General features: G+C 33.7%; 6 protein-coding genes across 6 annotated transcripts; 3 read left to right on the top strand and 3 right to left on the bottom strand.

The window, feature by feature from the left end:
* Window positions 1-763: 763 nt before the first annotated feature.
* Window positions 764-3,026, bottom strand: PHYBLDRAFT_61576 (hypothetical protein; the record flags this gene model as incomplete). The annotated part of the gene is made up of 5 exons (XM_018440826.1): window positions 764-908; window positions 1,348-1,393; window positions 2,437-2,527; window positions 2,745-2,772; window positions 3,019-3,026. 5 exons carry the CDS (start codon window positions 3,024-3,026, stop codon window positions 764-766), a joined length of 318 nt encoding a protein of 105 aa, XP_018298561.1.
* A 2,418-nt stretch (window positions 3,027-5,444) lies between these two features.
* On the top strand, window positions 5,445-6,634 carry PHYBLDRAFT_138080 (polysaccharide lyase family 14 protein; the record flags this gene model as incomplete). The annotated part of the gene is made up of 4 exons (XM_018429931.1): window positions 5,445-5,814; window positions 5,928-6,006; window positions 6,082-6,380; window positions 6,537-6,634. The coding sequence occupies 4 exons, from the start codon at window positions 5,445-5,447 to the stop codon at window positions 6,632-6,634; spliced, it is 846 nt and encodes a 281-aa protein (XP_018298560.1).
* Window positions 6,635-8,148: 1,514 nt separating this feature from the next.
* On the top strand, window positions 8,149-9,333 carry PHYBLDRAFT_129204 (hypothetical protein; the record flags this gene model as incomplete). The annotated part of the gene is made up of 4 exons (XM_018429271.1): window positions 8,149-8,226; window positions 8,419-8,520; window positions 8,640-8,973; window positions 9,062-9,333. Coding segments are annotated over 4 exons (601 nt in total), but the record flags the coding sequence as incomplete, so codon positions are not given.
* Window positions 9,334-9,721: 388 nt separating this feature from the next.
* Window positions 9,722-12,271, bottom strand: PHYBLDRAFT_61573 (hypothetical protein; the record flags this gene model as incomplete). The annotated part of the gene is made up of 6 exons (XM_018440825.1): window positions 9,722-9,959; window positions 10,038-10,112; window positions 10,183-10,927; window positions 11,231-11,561; window positions 11,728-12,102; window positions 12,257-12,271. The coding sequence occupies 6 exons, from the start codon at window positions 12,269-12,271 to the stop codon at window positions 9,722-9,724; spliced, it is 1,779 nt and encodes a 592-aa protein (XP_018299615.1).
* A 1,021-nt stretch (window positions 12,272-13,292) lies between these two features.
* PHYBLDRAFT_76740 (hypothetical protein) lies at window positions 13,293-15,065 on the bottom strand. Its single transcript, XM_018443184.1, has 5 exons — window positions 14,692-15,065; window positions 14,047-14,620; window positions 13,895-13,975; window positions 13,663-13,806; window positions 13,293-13,568 (listed from the first exon to the last, which is right to left on the bottom strand). The coding sequence occupies exons 1-5, from the start codon at window positions 15,037-15,039 to the stop codon at window positions 13,504-13,506; spliced, it is 1,212 nt and encodes a 403-aa protein (XP_018299616.1). The 5' UTR covers window positions 15,040-15,065; the 3' UTR covers window positions 13,293-13,503.
* A 3,182-nt stretch (window positions 15,066-18,247) lies between these two features.
* PHYBLDRAFT_138076 (hypothetical protein) lies at window positions 18,248-18,789 on the top strand (the record flags this gene model as incomplete). The annotated part of the gene is made up of 3 exons (XM_018429930.1): window positions 18,248-18,367; window positions 18,434-18,594; window positions 18,642-18,789. 3 exons carry the CDS (start codon window positions 18,248-18,250, stop codon window positions 18,787-18,789), a joined length of 429 nt encoding a protein of 142 aa, XP_018298558.1.
* Window positions 18,790-19,735: the final 946 nt, after the last annotated feature.

Genomic DNA, 19,735 nt, shown 5'->3' with positions numbered 1-19,735 from the left:
TTATGTCGACAGTTAAGTATAAAGTGGTCAGAGGTGTCGTCATTGACAGAAAACTTGTTTGTTTCTTGAAGGGCAATGGTTGGGGTATGCAGATTGCTTCTTGGACCTTGCTTTCCCCACACTGTATGACTTATGCAAAGTCTGATATTATTGATAATAAAGCTGCTTGTTTAATGATCATTATTCCTTTCATTTTTTTTTATATGAGATTATATATTTGAATACTGCTTATACCATGCCGGTCTAACAGTGGGTAGATTAAGAGATCTAATCTCCTAATGTCAAAAAAAAAGACAGCAATTGATCTACTACAGATCCTCATCAAACTGCAGATTAGCGTAGATCAAGCGGTTTATGACGAGACTTGTAGAATATAATGTTTTTATTGTGCTGTACTGTGAGGGATGCTGTACTGTGAGGGATGCTGTACAAGATACCTGCGTGTTTGAACATTATAATACATATGTATGGTATAGTCATTACCTGTATAATACTTGTGTTTGTACTACAAACGTCAAATCCCCATATATTTTATATTATAAACTCAGTATGAATATATTTTTTGGGGACACAATAAAAAGATGAAAAAAATAAAAAAAAAATATAATACATGTATATTTTTTATTTTATAGCTCTATACAACTTTATAGCCTATATTTTATGTATATAAAAAACAAAGAAGAGGTACAGAAATCGGAAAATATACAAGCAAAATTCTCTTGTTCTAGAAGTGTTTCACAATTTGAGGAAGAATTACACATCATTACGCATTGAACAGCTGAACAATAGCAATAACAATGGTAATATCAAAAGCAGAAGCAGAAGCAGAAGCAGGAGCAGGAGCAGAAGCAGGAGCAGGAGCAGCAACCAGGCATTGGCAGCAGTAGCAGTAACAGTATATAGATACCCTTTTTTTTTAGAGGAAAGTTCCAGTTACTCTATAGTTTCTTTTTAATGGTGCCTTGTTGAATAGCCGAAAATAAATATAAAAAAACTGTGCGTAAAGACAAGCCACACACTGAGATTGTTTTTCTTTTCTTCTTTTTTTTTTTTTTTTCTTGGAAATTTTTATTTATTTAAAAACCGATCACTAGAATGAATGAAAATGACTCTTAATTTGTAACCACATGTCACATGTTCAAATTATAATTGTAATTATTTTTTATTTTCCTTACTTCTGGGATTTTGAATCCCCACTTTTATCTTTTTTTTTTTAATTGTTACACTTATTACTGCTTTTACATATTAGGTAATATATATCTTGTTACAATCACATTTATCACTTCACTTCACTGGACTAAATCACACAGTACATATAATGTATATTATATATATATATATTTTTACATTTTTAATATCTGACTAGCAAATATTCTAATAATAATGCTGTTATCTATAAAGTAAAATTAAATTAAATTAAAAAAAAAATAAAGATAAAGAGTTTAAACATCGATTAGAATCCAATCTTTTTTTATTTATTTTTTAATTTAATTTAACTCGATGGAATGGAATGAAATGGAATAGAATTGAATAAGCTGGTATAATATAAATAAATAAAGTTCGTAAAGTTACTTTGAAAGGTAGTAAAATGAAGTTTTAAAGAAGGTCAAAGAAGATTAATAATTTTTGGACAATTGTAAAATTGACAGACTTTTTTTTTTTAGAATTTTTTTTAAATTTTTTTTTAAAAGAGGTCGAATGTAATTTATCACCTATCAATGATAATAGTAGTAGTAGTGTTGTATAAATTCCCTGCAGTGCTATATATATATTTATATATCTCTCCATCTATTTCTATGGCAACGCTTATGTTGTCTTATTTAATCTTTCAAATGGTTATCATTTGTGTTTGAACACTTCTTTCTTTAAAAAAAAACTATTCAGACTTATTATTTGATGCTGCTTTGACCGAGTTCAATTCAACCTTTTACATATATCTTAAAAGATTATTTTTCTTTGACTGAACCTGTATGTGTAGCTGATCAAGATATATTGTTTCAGTCATAATATTGCATATATCGCATGTGTCTTTATCAAGCCCTCATATAACAATAATATATAAGCTAAAAAAAAGGTGGGGGGGATCAAGAAACTTGCTGAGAATCCTTATGAATAATAATATTAATAAAGAGAGAGAGAGAGAGATATCAAAAATAATAGTAATAAGAAAATCAAACAGATTAATATATATATATTTGAGAGACAAGATGATATTGGTGGTACCAATAAAGTAACTGGTAAATTTTGCGAATCTTTAAAAAGACACTCCTAGTTTGCTTTTTCTTGGATAAAACATGAGGTGAAAGAAAACTATATCTGCAGGTGCTTCACTGTTTATGCAACTCTATCTGGTCAGATATTGAAGAAGGATATAAGCGACTCACATACACACACACACAAAATGTTTATTCTTCTTCTTCCAGGTATGATAATTACCAGAAAATGATAGAATACTTTGAGAAACGACTAAGCACTTGTATTTTCCCTGAATCAAAACAAAAAGAAATTTTGGGCAATAAAATCGTATCTGTTTGAAAAAAAAAAAGACAAAAAGAAAATTAGAAATAATTTATATATCTTTACGGGGGGGAAGGTGAGGGAAAAACCAAGTTAAAAAACGACTGTTTCAAAATTGCTTCTATTTTCTTAAGCATGGTTTTTTTGTGATTTTTGTAAAAAAAAAAAAAAAGGGGGGGGGGGGGGGATATGATCCTTCAGAACATAATCTTCTGTTACTGTTTTACTTTGTTTTTTGTTTGATTTTGGTTATTACTATTTTTTAACACAAGACATTTAGAAATTAAGTGCAGGCAGAAAGATAGAAATATGGAGACTTTACAAAGCCCTTTTTTTTAGCATTATCCGTTTAGATACTAGGGACCAATTGCTTACTAAAATACAAATAGGTACAATTACGAATCTGTATTGGTTAATGATGAGCAATATATATATATCTTGTGAGAATATGAGAATATGATGGTTTCGCTAGTTTGTCTATTATATAATCATAAAATCAACCAGGACATTTTATTATATTATATCCACCCAAACTATTGCACCCCAGAAGTCTATACTCAAATGCTTAAAATCTGTACTACAATACAATACACTATGATATAAAAAAATAAAAATAAAGAAAGTGTAACTGAAATAAGGAGAACAATTTATTGAAGAAGAATAGTAAGAAGGGCTGTGTTGTCTAAATATCATCTTGATCTCCGAGATCTAAACAATTACTGACCGTATCTTTATTTATTTATTTTTTTTTAAAAAAAGGCAAAAATTAAGCTTAAACGTTACCAGCTTGTTACAGATAGCTTTAATTACCAAATATACAATAAATATTTATATTCTTATTTTGTTTGAAATCAACTCAAACCAAATACAAATTGGATTTTGAATTATGGGATTGTTAAATGAGATTTAATAAGTGAATATTTATGTATTCGTGAAAGGGTTGTTCTTGTACAGATAATAGGTTCCAGGAGATCATGCAAAAAAGAAAAAGAAAATGAGATATATTTATTTAATAGTACATGTGAGTTGAATCTCCTTGAAAATGATAGCAATGGTAATAATAAAGAGCTTAGTAATTTTTATAAAAGCTGATCAATAAATGGATAGATAAAAAGACAACCAACAATGTAATTGAACTGCGTTTCTGCGTAGGCAGAAACCTATTGTTATCATTAATATCATCATTGTGATTATTATGGAAATTTTGCTTGAAATTAATCGATTAAATCAAGATTATATACGAGTGTGTGTGCGTGTGTTTTATATATAAAAAAAGAATTAAAAGAAAGAAATCTTGCTGCTGTCCTACGTTGCTCAGACCTCTTTAATTCTTTGGTTCAAACCACTTTGCCTCAAAAGATTGCCTGTTTAATCGACAAATATGATTGGGCCAGTCAAGTTCAGTAAATTCATAATTATATTTATATATCTATAAAAGAAAAAGAACAAAAAAAAAGGCACTGAAAGAAAGTTTCATAATTTTAATACAACTCAGTTCAATAACTAAATAAAAAATAAGGGTACTTGTTTTTCCCCTTTATCCCCTACCCATCTTCTTTATCTATTTAGCGTATGTGCGTGTGTGCGTGTGTGCGTATGTGCGTATACATATGTGTGCTTGTTTGTTTGTATTAATGACTCAAAAACCTACAAAAGAAACCTTTACTTTATATCCAATTAGCTTAAACAAGGCTGCAAGCTAAAGCAAGCTATTATGTTTGAATATCTCAGGATAATCACTCTTTCTCTCTCTCTCTCTCTCTCTCTTTAGAAATGCTTATTATCATTATCATCATCATTAGTTTATAAGATATATATATATATATATACAATTTAATATGCTACTCACCCAAAAATAGTAAAAGGGTGGTGATTGGAAGATCTAATAATGAACCACACAAAAAGTGTTCTTGTAATTAGAAAAAGAATCAATGCTAATATTAATATATACAGAGAGAAATAGAAAGGTATAGATGGTAGGGTAGAAGTAAGAGTATGATCCAACTATATGCAAGGGGAAAGAGAGAAAGAGAGAAGAAAAATAAAGACTGAGATGACATTAAGGTACTTGAAAACACCCTAAGCAGAAATCAATCATTATTAGCTAAAGTCAATAGTTTAATCTAATGTTGTTGTTTTTCAGTCATTAGTAGAATATCAGCCCTAATTGACCTGCTGTTAACTTGTAATCACCAAATCCAATTCGGTCCAATTCAACCCAATCTAATACAGTTCGATCCAGTCAATTCAATTCACTTTAATTCAATTCAATTGAAAGAAGCTATATTAGTCCAATTAGAGTACAATGAATTCCTATAAGTCTGTGCTGTATTTAATGCTCATCTATCGCACAAATCATCCAATTCCAACCCACATTAGCATTAAAGCAAAAAAAAGCAAAACGTTTAATTATTTAATTATTCAATTATTTAATGACTTGCGTTTTCCCGCTCCATCCATTACCTTTCATGTTAAACTGGGAAAGGAAGGTTGGTAATATCATGAGTTTACAGCTCAGTTCACTATGGAACCGCCTATATGGTCGCTTGGCACTCCGAAATCTTTACAAGATCGTTATGACAGCACACATATGAACACATTAGACACACAACATATACTTGTTATTTCTATACAGAGCAAAACCAAATCTACCAAAATCCCTTATTCAAAGACACCTAATTCTTGTCATCTAAAGAGAGAAAATAAAATAAAATAAAATAAAATAAAATAAAATAATATATAAATATATATTAACTCGTATATAACCTTTCTTTTCTCTAATTTCTTTTATCGATTTGTTTCACTTTCATCTTTACCCAAATAACAACAAAAACAAAATTCAATAATAACAATAATAGCAGTAGTAAATCAATCCAATGCATTCCTTTATTCTGTGGTCATTTTCTGTCTTTATTCTACTACAAGCCATGTTGAGCACAGTCGTAGCCGATGACTCTCAAGAGTGGGAATTCGAAAATTGGGACGATTACGCGCATGATTCCTTAGCTCCAAAGTCCAGATGGTTGCGTGCCTGGGGTGTGCCCGAAAAACACGGCTGGAGCTGGCCTCAGCATATCACATCAAAGACAAGCAACTATGCTGTTGTCTCGGATCCCGCAGATTCTGATGGCTCAAAAGTCCTTCGAGTAACATACCCAAAGGGCTCAAGAAACCCTCAGTATTTTCCTCAGGGCGGTATTGGATTCTATGCTCAACCGATTGAGATTGACGACACTGTACAGACAGTTATACTGGAATACCAGGTCTATTTCTCAAAAAAGTTTAACTTTATGAAAGGTAAATTTAATACAAATTCCAACTGAATAAAGAGCACAGCACAGCACAGCACAGCACAGCACTAAAACAATATAAAATCAAATTAATAATCTTACTATATCTGTTTGTGACAGGCGGAAAGCTTCCTGGCATATTTGGTGGAAGTGGACAATGCTCTGGTGGAACCAATTCAAGAACATGCTTTTCTACAAGGTAAAGAAATTGAAATTTGACTTTTTCTTTTTTTTTTACATATATGATCTTATTGACATAATATACATATTGTAGATTTATGTGGCGTAGAGGTGGTGCTGGAGAAGTGTACTCTTACATTCCCGAATCAAAGCAAAGACCCGGTCTTTGTGAAGAAGAGGGCAATATCTGTGACCCTCACTATGGGTATAGTCTTGGACGTGGCAACTGGAGATTCAAGACTGGAGTCTGGACTACCGTACGCCAAAGTATTACACTCAATACACCAGGAGAATTGGATGGCCACATCAATGTCGATGTCAACGGAGAAAGAGTCTACAGTGAAGAAAGAATGGCCTTTCGTGAGAGTCGTACTGGCCAGAATATGGGAATTGGTAAGAAGAGAAGAAAGGAAGAAGGAAAAGAAGAAAGGATAAAAAGATGAAAGAGATAAAGGAATAAAGGGTAAAAATAGGGGAAAGTCTTTTTATTATTATTATTATTATTGATACTATCATTCAGTTACTACATTCACTAACATTTCCTCACAGTATTTCAATCATTCTTTGGTGGATCAGATGAATCTTGGGAATCTCCAAAGAAACAACACACATACTACAAGGGGTTCATTTTCGAAACCTCAACATAGACTTTTTTTTTTATATTATTATTATTATTTCATTTCATTTTTCTAGACACCTTACACTTATTCTTATTATTACATATATTTAATTGTCAGCTTGTCCTGACATTTCAATACCTCATTTTTTGCATCATAAAAACAAATCATGTTCCTTAATCATTACCATTATTATCATTATATACATCTGGGTGCTGTTTTTCTTGAAGATCAAGAGTTTGGACCTCGACAATCTTGTGGATTTGACTAGTAGTATTTTATAAGCATCAACATCGTATGTTTAAATAAATCAAGAGAGAAAATAATAATAACTTGGGTACATTTTTCCCAAACGAGTGCTCTAAATGACAATCGCATTTTTGTAAAGGTAGTAAATTGAGCAGTGTAGCATTATACTGCATCGCATTGCATCGTACAATACCACAAACACGCTTATATATACAATGATTGTTTAATACTCTTTTTTTTTGTAAATAGCTAGGACTCGAACATAATCGATGTTTCAAATATAGATTGTAGGTGAGGGACACAAAGCATGTACTCTTTTGTGCCACTCTTTAATAGCCAAAGGCATGTTATGTTATGTCATTTTATTTTCTACACTTTATTCTCACCAGACTCTTCATTGTTCACTATAGTATTCTTTATTTCTATATCTAGTTATCAGTCTTTCCATAACTTGTTGATTACAAGACAAACGCACTTTCTAATATTTCAAGGTCTAATGAGGATTGTTGGGTTGGACAAACAAGGAAGAAAAAGAAAAAGAAAAGATATATAGATAGAGAAGAAATCAAAATGGGCGTATATTTTAATGTCCAATACGTAACTGTGGACTCCTTAATATTGTTTGTGACACCAAGATATGTGGTTGTAGTAAAGAGAGAGAGAGAAAAAAAACAAAAGAAATAAAGCCTATAAATTTATTTGTTGTCATGGAGACGGTTGATGACAAAAGATGTGAAATTCACTTTGTATTGAACAATTGATGTTGTCTTGGCAATAAAATGGCTTAGTATACCGTTGATTTGTTACAATAATTATAGTACTAATGGCAATGTATTTAATTGGAAAATTTTATCATTGGTACAAGAAGTACATAGAAACCAAGAAGGAAAAGAAGAAGACAAAAAAAATGCCCTATTATTTCTTATTTAGACATTTGGATCAAATTGTTTTTGATTGGACGTACATATACATACACATATAGCAAAAGGAATTTACACACAAATACACTTGAGCATACTCAAATACTCAAATACTACACTTTTATTTTTATTTATTTTTTATTTTTTAAAATAAAACTATTATATATATATTATATGTATGCTATTTGTAAAATATAGCCAATCAAATAAATAGGATTTTTTTTTAAAAAAAAAAAAAGAAAAAAGAAATAACCTATTTTAGATTTATTAAAAAAAAATGCATAATAAATAAATAAATAAATAAATAAATATTTTTCTTTTTCTTTTTATTTCTTTTTTATTTCAAGTTTTCTTTTTCAAATATCAAACAATCATCATGCCTGTTACCCTCAAGCGCTCTACAATTTTGCCTATTCTTGAGGATTACCTCACTGACAAGAAGTTTATTGAATTGTACAGTTTCTATCCAATATAATATATAGATGATACACGTTAAAGTGTATTTGATTAAAATACTTTTTTACTTTTATTTTCATTACTGTTACTGTTACTAATCAAATATATACATATATGCCTTGGTGTACATTACTTGCCTTTTTTCTTTGTTGCTGTTGTTGTTGTTGTTGTTTTCGTGGGTGTTTATAGTGATAAATTCACTGGAGCTGATGGTCTTGTCGCAGAAGCTTTGGGCTCAGCTCCTCCCCCAGAGTATCCACATATAGTAGCATGGTACAAAGAATCTGTAAAGTAGGTATCTTGTGATATTATTATTATTATTATCTTTCCGATTCACTAACACGTAAAATGAAAACTCAACTGACTAAACAACCAAACAAACTGTTATTGTTATTATTATGATTGTTTAGAGATGAAAAAGAAGCCGAGGCTTTGATTGAGGAAGAAGATGACATTGACTTGTTTGGCTCTGATGATGAAGAGGTCGATGAAGAGGCTGAAAAGGTCAAGGCTCAACGACTTGCTGAATATCAGGCCAAGAAAGCCAATAAGCCAAAGACAATTGCCAAGACTACCATCACACTTGATGTCAAGCCATGGGATGACGAGACCGACATGGAGGCCCTCACCAAGGCTGTCAAGAATATTTCTATGGATGGTCTGTTGTGGGGTGGATCTCAATTGGTTCCGATTGGATTTGGAATCAAAAAGCTTCAAATCAACTGTGTTGTTGAAGATGACAAGGTAACGTCAAATTTGACTTAATAGATAGCAATAATGGGAACAAAAAAAAAGCGCGCCTGTAATTATGTTTACTTATATCTAAATGCAGGTCTCTATGGATGATCTTTCTGACAAGATCACTGAACTAGAGGATTTTGTCCAATCTGTTGATGTTGCTGCAATGCAAAAAATCTAAAGAACAAGACATTTTCTTTATATTATATATATATTATATATAAATCTTTTATTAAATTATATTAAATAATATAATTGTATATGTGGATATTCCATCAATTTGGGCTTCCAAAATATTTTAGAATTTTTCTTTTTATATTTTGAAAAGGGGGGGTTTGAATGAATCAGTAATGACTTTTTTTCCTTAAATATTTATTTATATATATTTATATATAAAAACAGAACAGAATGAGAAAGAAAATGTACAGGTGTAATTGAAACACTATTTCTTTTTTGTGTTAAAAAAAATAATATTAAAAAAGTAGGGGAGAAAGGTAAAAGCAAAGGAAAGGAGGGAAAAATTGAAACCATTATAAGCTTTTTTGAATGAAATGTACATATATATATAATTCAAATTTTGTGTGTATATATGTGTATGTGCATATTGTTGCAGTTATGTAGTATAGTATAGTGTAGCGTGGTGTTGTTTGGTGTTGTTTAGTGTCGTATGGTGCTGGGTGGTGTTGTGTTGTGTAGGTTGTGTTTGGGTTAAAGAATCCCTTTATATTTCTTTCCTTTTCTTTCATCTTTTTTTTTATGCATAGTCTTTCTCCCTTGAAGCCTTTTTAGCCTTGGATTGACCCATCATCTTTGGATCCTTTTCTGCTTTTCTCTTTTTTGGATCAGGAGACCCATCCCTTCTCACAGGTCGACTTCCTTTCCGTTCAGGCGATGGATCACCACCGCCGCCGCCACCGCCACCCTTTCGCTTTTTTGCCCTTTCGAGTTCAAGCTTTTCTTCACGTAAATCTTCCTTTCGCCCAATTCTTGCACTACAATATCATCAAAGAAGTATAAGAATCAATATCTCAAATATCTCACCTATTTATCCTTCTCTTCTCTCTTCTTACCTTCTTTTTTCTTCACGCAATACTTCACTTGCATCTGCCTCCATGTCATCATCAGAATAAAAGTCATTATCATACCTAAGAAAACAAAAACAAAATCAGAATCCATTCCACTCCACTCCTCATTGTACAAAAAAAATCAATTTACTTTGACTTGTCATATCTAAAAATACGACTGATTTCAGAGGACACATCGGCACCATAATAATCCCGGTTGTCCTCTTCATCATCATCAACAATAAACGAATCAAGGTCATCGTCCTGCTCTTCATCTATCGGTCTAGGGCGGCGCACAGGTCGACGCTCCATGGGACGGAACGGCATACGTCTAATGCCAGGTTCCTGACTCGGCCGTGGTCTGCCAGGCATAGGAGGAAGATCGCGGCGATTCATCATCGGTCTATCTTGCATAGATTGTCGCGGTCGTCTGTCATCGTCTGGACTACGTACTCTAGGTCTACCTGAAGATTGGATCGATGATCTGGGTCCATTAGCAGCTAAAGAACTAGAGGCAGGATGAGGCCGGGCACGTCTAGGGTCAGGGGGGCTAGTGTCTCTTGAACGCTGAATTCCACGTGGCAGTGGAACTCCTGCACGCTTCCCGGCTTGTAGAGAACGAGCACCAGTAAACGAGGAAGAAGAGGCAGAAGAGGGAGGAACAGGGCGCTTATTTACACGTATTTCTTCATCAGAATAATGCCCGCGTGCATGCCGTCTCTCCCGCTGAACCTCACTAATAGTACGTCTGTCCCGTTGTTGACGCTCTACCTTTTGAGGCACACATCCAGCCACAGCTTTCTCACGAGCAGACACCGGGCGGCCCTCTGTTGCAAGCTTGGGGCGGACTGTAGATGATTTTTGTGGGCCAGCCTTGTGAACATATATCGAGCTAGCTACAAGTTAACACACACACACACAAATATATATATATATATATATATATATATATGTAAAGAGAGAGAAACAAACAGAAAAATATATCAATCAGAAACATAATCAAAAGCCATAAAAAAAAACAGGCAAGATGATCCTTTTTATATATATCCCCCCCTTTTTTTTGGGTTTCTTCCTTTCTCCCCAACCTTTTAATCACCAACCTCCCTCCCCTTACATCACCAAACATAACCCAGCCCCTCCTCTCCACTTCCGTTTCTACTTTCTCTCACACCATCCTTTCCCACCCTCTCCCCTCTTACCCGTGTTTTCATCTCGAGAACGAGAACGAGGTCTGGATGCCGGAGGACGGTTTGTTCCTGTTGTCTGTCCGATACTTCTCCCACTACCGATATCTTTCTGGCGAGGCACGCGACTACCTTCTCCTCCTCCTCCTCCTCCAAGTGGCCCGGATAAATCAACTGACGATTTGGGACCCTTTGTAGTACCTAATGACATTTTCGAAGGAAGCCGTTTTGAAGCAACTGCCGGTCCTTCAGAAGATGTCATTTGTTGCCTAAAATTATCCTTTGGTTTTGAAGTCATCTCCTTGGCTTTTTCCATCAATTGTTCAAATGAAATTTCGGCATGTTTCTTTTGTTATTGTTAAATAATAATAATAATAATATACATAAAAGAAGAAGAATAACATGGAATCATGTTTGATCAATGGCGATGCGATTAAATGAGCTGTTGTTTTTTTTTGTCGATGATGAGTACATCTATTCTATTCTAATCTACTATATTCTTTCATACTTACTTTTTTTTCTGGTGCTATAATCTTTGAAGGATTTGATTTAGTCTTTCCACGACTCATCGTTTCTCGTTCAGACGTTGATGATGATGGCGGTATACGGTCTGCTGGGCGGCGTGGTTTGGCTTGCCGCAGTTCTTCGCGTCGTTGTTGTTTTTCGTCTAGCATGCGTTGTTGGCGCCTGGCTTGTTCGTTTCTTTGCTGAGCCAGTACTGCCAAAGTCTCTTTACGAGCTCTTTCTGCTTCTTCCTCACGTCGGGCCTGCAACTCTTTTTCTCGTTTCTTTTCGAGAGCCTTTTCAGCCAAAACTGCATTTTGTTCCTTGGCTACTTGAGTAGCTTGAAGCATCAGTTGCTCAAATGAGATCTCACGAGCATCAACCTTTTTTTTTTTTTAATTTATTTGTTTTAAAATAAATAGACAGATAGATAATTTGTGAATTAGGATGTGGAATGTTGCTTGTGTGCAAAAGTCAGGAGATCTAGTTCATCGGAATGATGATTGTTGTTCAACATTATTGATTTTAAACATGTACCTTGGGCTCTTTCATTTAATCTTCTTGTTTTATATGTGATGTATTTGTGTGAGAAAGAGAGAGATATATATATAAAAGAAAGAAAAAATACAGAGAATAAAGAACAAAGAAGGTATCTATGCGTTTTTTTTTTTTTAAAAAAAAAAAAAGAAAAAAAGGGGGGTTGAAAGGAAGTTTCTGTTTGGTTTTATAAATAAAATAATAAAAAAAGAGTGACAAAGCAAGACGAAGAGTAAGAAGAAGAGCAAGTTAATTGGTGACGTCAAATTAGCAACCTACACCAGGATAAACCAGTTTTTTCTTTAAATTATATTTATATACTGCTTATCCCCTTTTCCTTCTTTTACTACTTCCTCATATCTTTTGACTATTTTATTCTTTTATATCAATATTTATGTATTTACATTAAATTGCTGCTGTAGCTGTGGTTAGTTAACCACAAATTGGCCACACATATACTTTACTGCTTTGTACTGGCTTTAGAATAAATTAGTTGACTCGCCATGTTCTGTTTCTCAATTAACAATAAATTCCTTATGTTTTCTCCTACCATTAAATTACTATTATTATTATTATTATTTTAAGAAAAAGAGGTTGACCAAACTAGTAAGTTGTATCAATGATAAATTGGTGTGCATGTTACATTATTTATGCTCTTAATAACTAAGAGTGATACACATATTAAACTATACACATATAGTGATCTGTGTAGCATAACAATAAAATAAAGAAAAATGGATCAAAATAATAAACCAAAGCAACTAAATTAAGCTTGACCTTGTCACTGCTCTAACAAACAAACAAAGTCAAGAAGCATTTCAAGGATCGTCTCAGATATTGTATATAAGTGTATATATACTCTATTTTTCTTTATCAAGGTTTAACAATTGACTAAGATTAAGCCAGTTTACATTATATTAAGAGGGCCTTTCTTTCTTTACAAAGTGATTAGAAGTTATGTCTGATATGTCAAAGATGTAATTGGATAAAATCAAAATACTTTCTCAAGATTATATATATATATATATATGTGTGTGCGTGTGTATGTGAATGTATTTTTATAAAGAGAATTGGCAGCAAAGAAAAATAAGCTAGACATTATATGGATTGATGCATGTATGCGTGTATGTAAGTATGTGTGTGTGTGGATATGTGGATATGTATATATGCTTGTACGTATGTATTTATGTGTTTGTATTTATCTATATTTTGCTTGATCATTGCATGTCCAATCGAATGTCAGTAAGCTACATGGATCGATTATCAACCAAGCCATGGCGTACTCTCGGATTAAACCGAGCTTCTTTTTCCTCTATAAAAAAACAGAAAAATAAATAAATAAATTCATCATTCTTAAGTTTATATATTTTGAATATCTTGGTTGCTTATTTTATTTTTATTTTTACCTCTGGCAATTCGTAAAAGAGTGTGATCCCTTTCACGTTCTTCTTTGGTTCTAACAGGTGCCCTAAGTCCAAGTGCGCCATGTATTAACCTTCTAGCTACACTATTGGTCGTGAGAGGACGGTGCAGTTGGGAAGGATAAACAGCTAATGTAATGAGCAACAAATTAGTATTTCGTTTCATTTTATTTTTAAGCATAATAACTACAACAAAAGCAAGAATATCACAACTTACGGTCTTTGATATCAAATGTGCCTGAATAACGCCGAATCTTAAATAACCCAGCAGAGCCGAGTGCTTCCTTGGCTTGTATTGCTATTGCCAACAATTAACGATCAACCTTTTAATTGTATTTCATTTACACAGCAATCTCTCCCGTGATTTACCTGTACGTTCATTCCCAAACTTGGCGATCGCTCTGGATTTGTCTACCCATCTAACTTCGCAGTTGTCGCGAGGGATTCTACACTGGTTCAAGACCCCGTAAAGAGTCTCCTTGCAGTCTGGCCGGATAAACTCATAAAACTCCAATAGTACTTTGTCTTCTACTTCATTAACAGCAGTCGCCGAGTCAGATCGACCATTTTCCATAACTGGAGACTTGGCATCTTGCGAGTTTGATGATACTATTGTTGTTGACGATTCTGTATGACTCTCGGTATGATACACCTCTTCATCTTTTTCAGGCGTCAATACAGTTTTTTGGTGTGGTTCCTTGAGTGTCAAGTCCGGTGCCGAAACTTCAACTTTTGTAGAGTGAGTAATGCTTTCGGATGTCTTGCTCTCTGGATCGACATGTGAGCTGTTAGCTATTGTCGTAGTAGTAGTAGTCGTCGTCGTCGTTATAGTTGTTGCAGTTGTAGTTGTAGTTTCTGCCGTGGGGGTAGGAGTATCCTTGGGTCTTTCATTGGTCGAGAGATCAGTCATTGATGAAACCAAATTCTTTATATCTTCAACAATCTATAAGACCAAATTATTATTATATATTATTAGTGCCTCATGATTTTGTTTTGATCAAGCACAATAGATACCTTTTCTTGCGTGTTATCTAGTTCCCGGCAAATTTTGTCGGTAGCCATATTTGTATATTGCACAGCTGGTGTGGGAGTAGAATCCGCGTGAGCTGTTGATTTGGAAGTTGTATAGGCTAGAGATGCTGTGTCTTGTGGATTCCAATTCTGCCATCCTGAAGATGCACCTCCATCTTGGGGATTAGCCAAACGTTGTCGGGAGGGAGGACTAATTGGACCTTTGTAATTGATCTTTGTTGGAACTGCAGATGAAAAGGTCGTATGGTTGGGCCTGTGGGTTTGTTGATTGGCAAGATTGTTTGCATGGATAGAAGACCATGAAAACCCTGACTTTGAAGGTGATGACATGAGAAGTTTATGAGTTTTTCTTTTTTCTATTTTATTTTCTTAAAGAGATAAGAGGAAGTTTGAAGGAATGAATTAAAGAAGATAAATAAATAAATAAAATGACTTTTTCACTTGCTCACTCCACTTTTACTCTCACTCTCATTTTTAGTCTTAGCCTCACATTCTATTCTCTCACTCAAAATTATCACAGTAATTACACTGTCAATTGGATGATTTTTGGCTGGGTTCTAAAAATAATCTCATGCTTTTTTCAAACTTAATTTAGTGGATCGCAAGAAATAAAATCAAGCAATTAAAAAGTGTTTTCTTCCTTTGATTATCTCCTCTTTGATTCGAGGCATGAATTGGTGCATTTTCCGTAATGTCTAAAGCTTCTTTTAAAAAGCTTAAAGAATTATCAGTGGGTGTTTCCCCTAGACTCCTCTTTTCTTACTACCCTGAATTCTTTTTACTTTTGACGGTGCTTTAGAAACTCGTTTATTTAAATTGATTGCACCATTTGATAAAATAACTCCACTCTGCCGCCCAGTCAAAGAGATATATAGAAGTTTTCTCTTTACTTCTTGCTTCTGGCAAAAAGGCAGCCTTTTTAATTGAGATGTTAGTCCCATTTGCTATAAATCGGTATACTTATTGCCATTATCCAGAAATTATTCAATCCGAAACCGAGCATTTTATTTAAGCATAGGAACAGCAATTATTTACATCAATTTAAAGGTTTATCAAGTTAATTATTATATCCTGGCGAGGATATACTAATATTCGCTTTGTCGGAAACCTGGAGAGCACTTTGGCGTTTTATATTTGATGGTCTTCTTTTCTTCCTTCCTTCAGTTTTCTCAACTACTATTTTTTCTTACTAAAAATACAGAAAGCTAGGGACAATGTCCACTGTACTTATGTCTTTATCTTTTACCACATTTTAGTATTAACATTTTTTAGTATGATTTTATTAGTTTTATCCTTAACATTATTATCAACCTTTCTTTCTATATATCTTATCTGATCAATTGATGAGTACCGCATTTTAAGAGATTTTGCACTATAAATGCTAAAAATGAAAATACCACATATCTTTTCCAGATTGTACAGTATAATTCTTTATCAGGTATAAGCTTCGCCAATGTTAGGGGTGCATTTCCTAGTAGAAGACTACATTTGTATTCTACCAAACCATAAATAGCGACCTTTTTTGCCAGTATGGAATAACTCTATCTGGTCCCTAAGGATCTATTCTTATTATAATAATTGATATCAGCCAGGATACAGAACATTCCTAAAGATTTTCTTTTGTGCTTTTTAAAAAAGAGTGGATGAAGATTACTTAACCGTTGGTACTGTCAAAATCTGGGAATATAAGTAGGTGAAATAAAGAGAAAGACACTGGGCCCTGGACAGGTAGACACAATTAATTGGTCTGGTTAGATAGAAGTGCAGTACATCATCAGAAAACGTCGGCCCCATACGATCACTGATGAATAAGTAGTAAGAAATTAAACCTATCAAAACTCTAAAGTCATTATGCAGAATCCAGCCTATCTAGAACAGTAATACATCTTTATTCTATCATTTCAAATAAAAAATAATAATGAAAAGGAAAAGAAGCACATTAGATTTTCTATATCTGTAAGAACGTACTCGTCCTATAGAGTCTCAATTTTTTTACTGGCTAATTAAATTCAATTCACAGTACTGGCATCTCACAACTTTGACACGCCATGAACACTGTCAATTTCAAATGGCATGGATCATTCTTTTGCCATCTACTGTTTGCTGTTTAAGGAATCTTTATAATTACCTTTATCACACATCTCATCATTCTATATATACTTAAAAAAGACAGATGGAATTATAAGCACATGTCTTAAACTTATTTACTTCCTCCTGAAAACCGATACAGGTACAATTTATATGATACTCGCATAAGCTTCTAATTCCCTCTTCATAAAAAAAAGAGAAAAAAAAATTAACAAACGGATTAATATCAGTAATGAGTATATTATGTACAAGTTGTTTAGTCTATAGTCGTATCCACTCAGTCAAGTTGAGCAGTAATGATCATTAAATATCATAGCCGCGCCCGAATTTCCGCTGGTAAGTTTCTAATGGTGTTCATTATGACTCAACGAGTAAACTTTTGGCTGTCAAGGCAGCAACTGAATCCCGCGCAAATCGTACAAGTAGACGGCTGTGATCCCCACTTTAGCTCATTAGTATAGAAATAAACGGCTTTTAGGGGTTAATTCTTGAAATATGTATCTCTTTTGTGATATTTGAATTTAATGTGTTTCTGTGGGCGTATATAAAATTATCCCAATGTACGAGTAACATAAACCTTAACTAATTCATTATTCTTATCAATATGATACCATCAAAGAGAGAGAGGGAGAGTAGAGCTCGCATATATATATATATATATGTATGTATGTATAGAGTCTCAAAGAACGGGCACTTTTTTTTTGGGGCGACCATAAAACTTATATAATTCACTTGGGATTTTAGAGCTGGTTTTCTATTTTTTTTGTAGGTGGGAACCTCAGCTTTTTAATAATATTGTGTATATATATTGTTTAAGACGTGGTCGAATACTATAACTTTGAAATTGAAAAATAAGGAACCGGCCATTCCAAAAAGCAACCAATCTTTTATACCACATGTGCACCGCACGCACACGATTTAAAGGCAGAGTTTCTACTCGAGAGCGAGAAGATTTAGGCTATTTTAAAACGGGTATTTTAAGACTCTTTCACAAATGAGCAGGGTGTCTCAAAATACTTGTCTGAAAAAATCCAAATCGTTTCAGTCTCAAGTAGAAATACATACTTACCTTTGTCTGCTTCTGTTATTACTCTGGATAGTTTAATTCCAAAATCAATGCCTTCTGCTTCTATCACCTCTTTAGACACCATTGCTGCTGTATCGTCGTCCTCCACTTTTTTGGATTTCGATATATTTTACTGTTCTGACCGTCAAAGTGTTGTTTCTGAAGCACTCGGTTATCATAGTTGACGTGATTTCTCTCTAGCCTTCATTTATGCTACTACAGCTTTTTATATCGTCTCCTCTCTGGCAGTTGTTTATTCTTGTCAAGACCTTCAATATGCTCCTTCATTTTCTACTGTTTATATCGTCTTGTCCGATGTACTTTTCTTTGAGCTCAACCTAATATTATCATAGTCATTACAGAAAGAAATCCTTCAACTCTTCCATGTCAAACTCAATACTAGGTCATGTCGGTGTTGGTCGCACTATTCGAAGATTCTCTAGAATTTTCTATGGTCCAGGTTTATACAAGCATCCCAATTCTGCTGTTCATCACTTTGATTCCGTAGCAATCGCTACTTGCCAGCCCATGCATAGTTCAACCAATCACTCTCTACTTTTTTCCGGCTAGCCTTTAGTCGTAAAGCTCACGTTCTTAGCACAGCATGATCTTTTGGTGTCAAGCCTGTTACTCTCGATGGTTACCATTTTTCAATCTAAAGAGATTCATTTCTCGCGCTCACAGCTTAATTCAACTGGAGAATCCTTTCGCTGCCAGGCTGGAAATTTCATGTCATTAGCTATAACTAATATCGTGTAGCACCTAACTTTGCTATTAGAGATCGAGTCCTCGTCAAGTTTCCGGTGTTATCAAGCGTTGTTTCTTCTGGTTGCTTAATAGGGCTGTCTCATTTTGCTCGTAGTCCGTTCCTTGTTGTCAAGTCCATTGGTGCGAATCGTTTTGCTCTCTTAGACCATGTCTTCTAACAAGATTCATGCAAACGTAAAATCTGAGTGCTAGAAGAAATACTCAGTTTGAAATGAGGACAATTTTTCTTCTTAACCTCTAAGGATGTCATGAGATTTTTGGTAGCAAAATGGGGTAAAAAATTGGCACCAAGGCAATTAATTTAATTAATTTATAGATAAAAGCCCAGTTATAAAAAATATGGAGGGTGGGGGGGGGGGGGTTAATATTTATTTAATTTTAATTTTTTAATTTTTTATTTATTAAAAAAAATTAAAAAAAAATTAAAAAAACAAAAAGAAAAATTGAAAAAACAAAAAAAAAATCAAAATCTATATAAAATGATTTAAGAAAATCAATATATATAGATTTTGATTGGTTCATTTTCATTTATTTTATTGAATTTATTTACCATTGGTGGCCAGCCAATGATGAAAGTGGGATCTCCCTGTTGGACGAGAAAATTTTCAAAAAACTCGCAGTGGGCAACAGATAGGTTATCAGCATTCTACACCTGCATAGACATCGCGTGGTTTATATAGTTTGGTTTATAGGTCTTCAACTGTGAAAGTCTTTCGACCGGTTTACTAAGGCCACATCTATGAGCAGACTACGTAGATAACCGCCACAATAAAGATCTGAAAAATTTGCAAACTTTTGGCCCCTTTTTATAGACAAAATGGTTCAATTCTTGTACGACCTTTTGCAATTGAAAGAAAGTCACGGAACGTGAAAATTAAAATGATTGGTGTTTGAAAAATGAGTCAATGACTTTTAAATCATTTTGATTGGCTTTTAAAATTGTGACGCCATATGAAAAAAAGAGTCCTTGGGGTTGAAATAAAAAAGTCACATCAGAGAGAGAAAACCGAGGCGGCTAANAAGAAAAGTCACCGCAAAAATGGCTCATAGTGTTAGGAAGGATATTGGATACGTGACTTATTATTTCTAGGTGACGTCTATTGT

Source organism: Phycomyces blakesleeanus (genome assembly GCF_001638985.1).
Source record: "Phycomyces blakesleeanus NRRL 1555(-) unplaced genomic scaffold PHYBLscaffold_1, whole genome shotgun sequence".
Lineage (NCBI taxonomy): Eukaryota > Fungi > Mucoromycota > Mucoromycetes > Mucorales > Phycomycetaceae > Phycomyces > Phycomyces blakesleeanus.
Note: the sequence above shows the minus strand (reverse complement) of the source record. Positions and strands in the feature narration are given on the sequence as shown.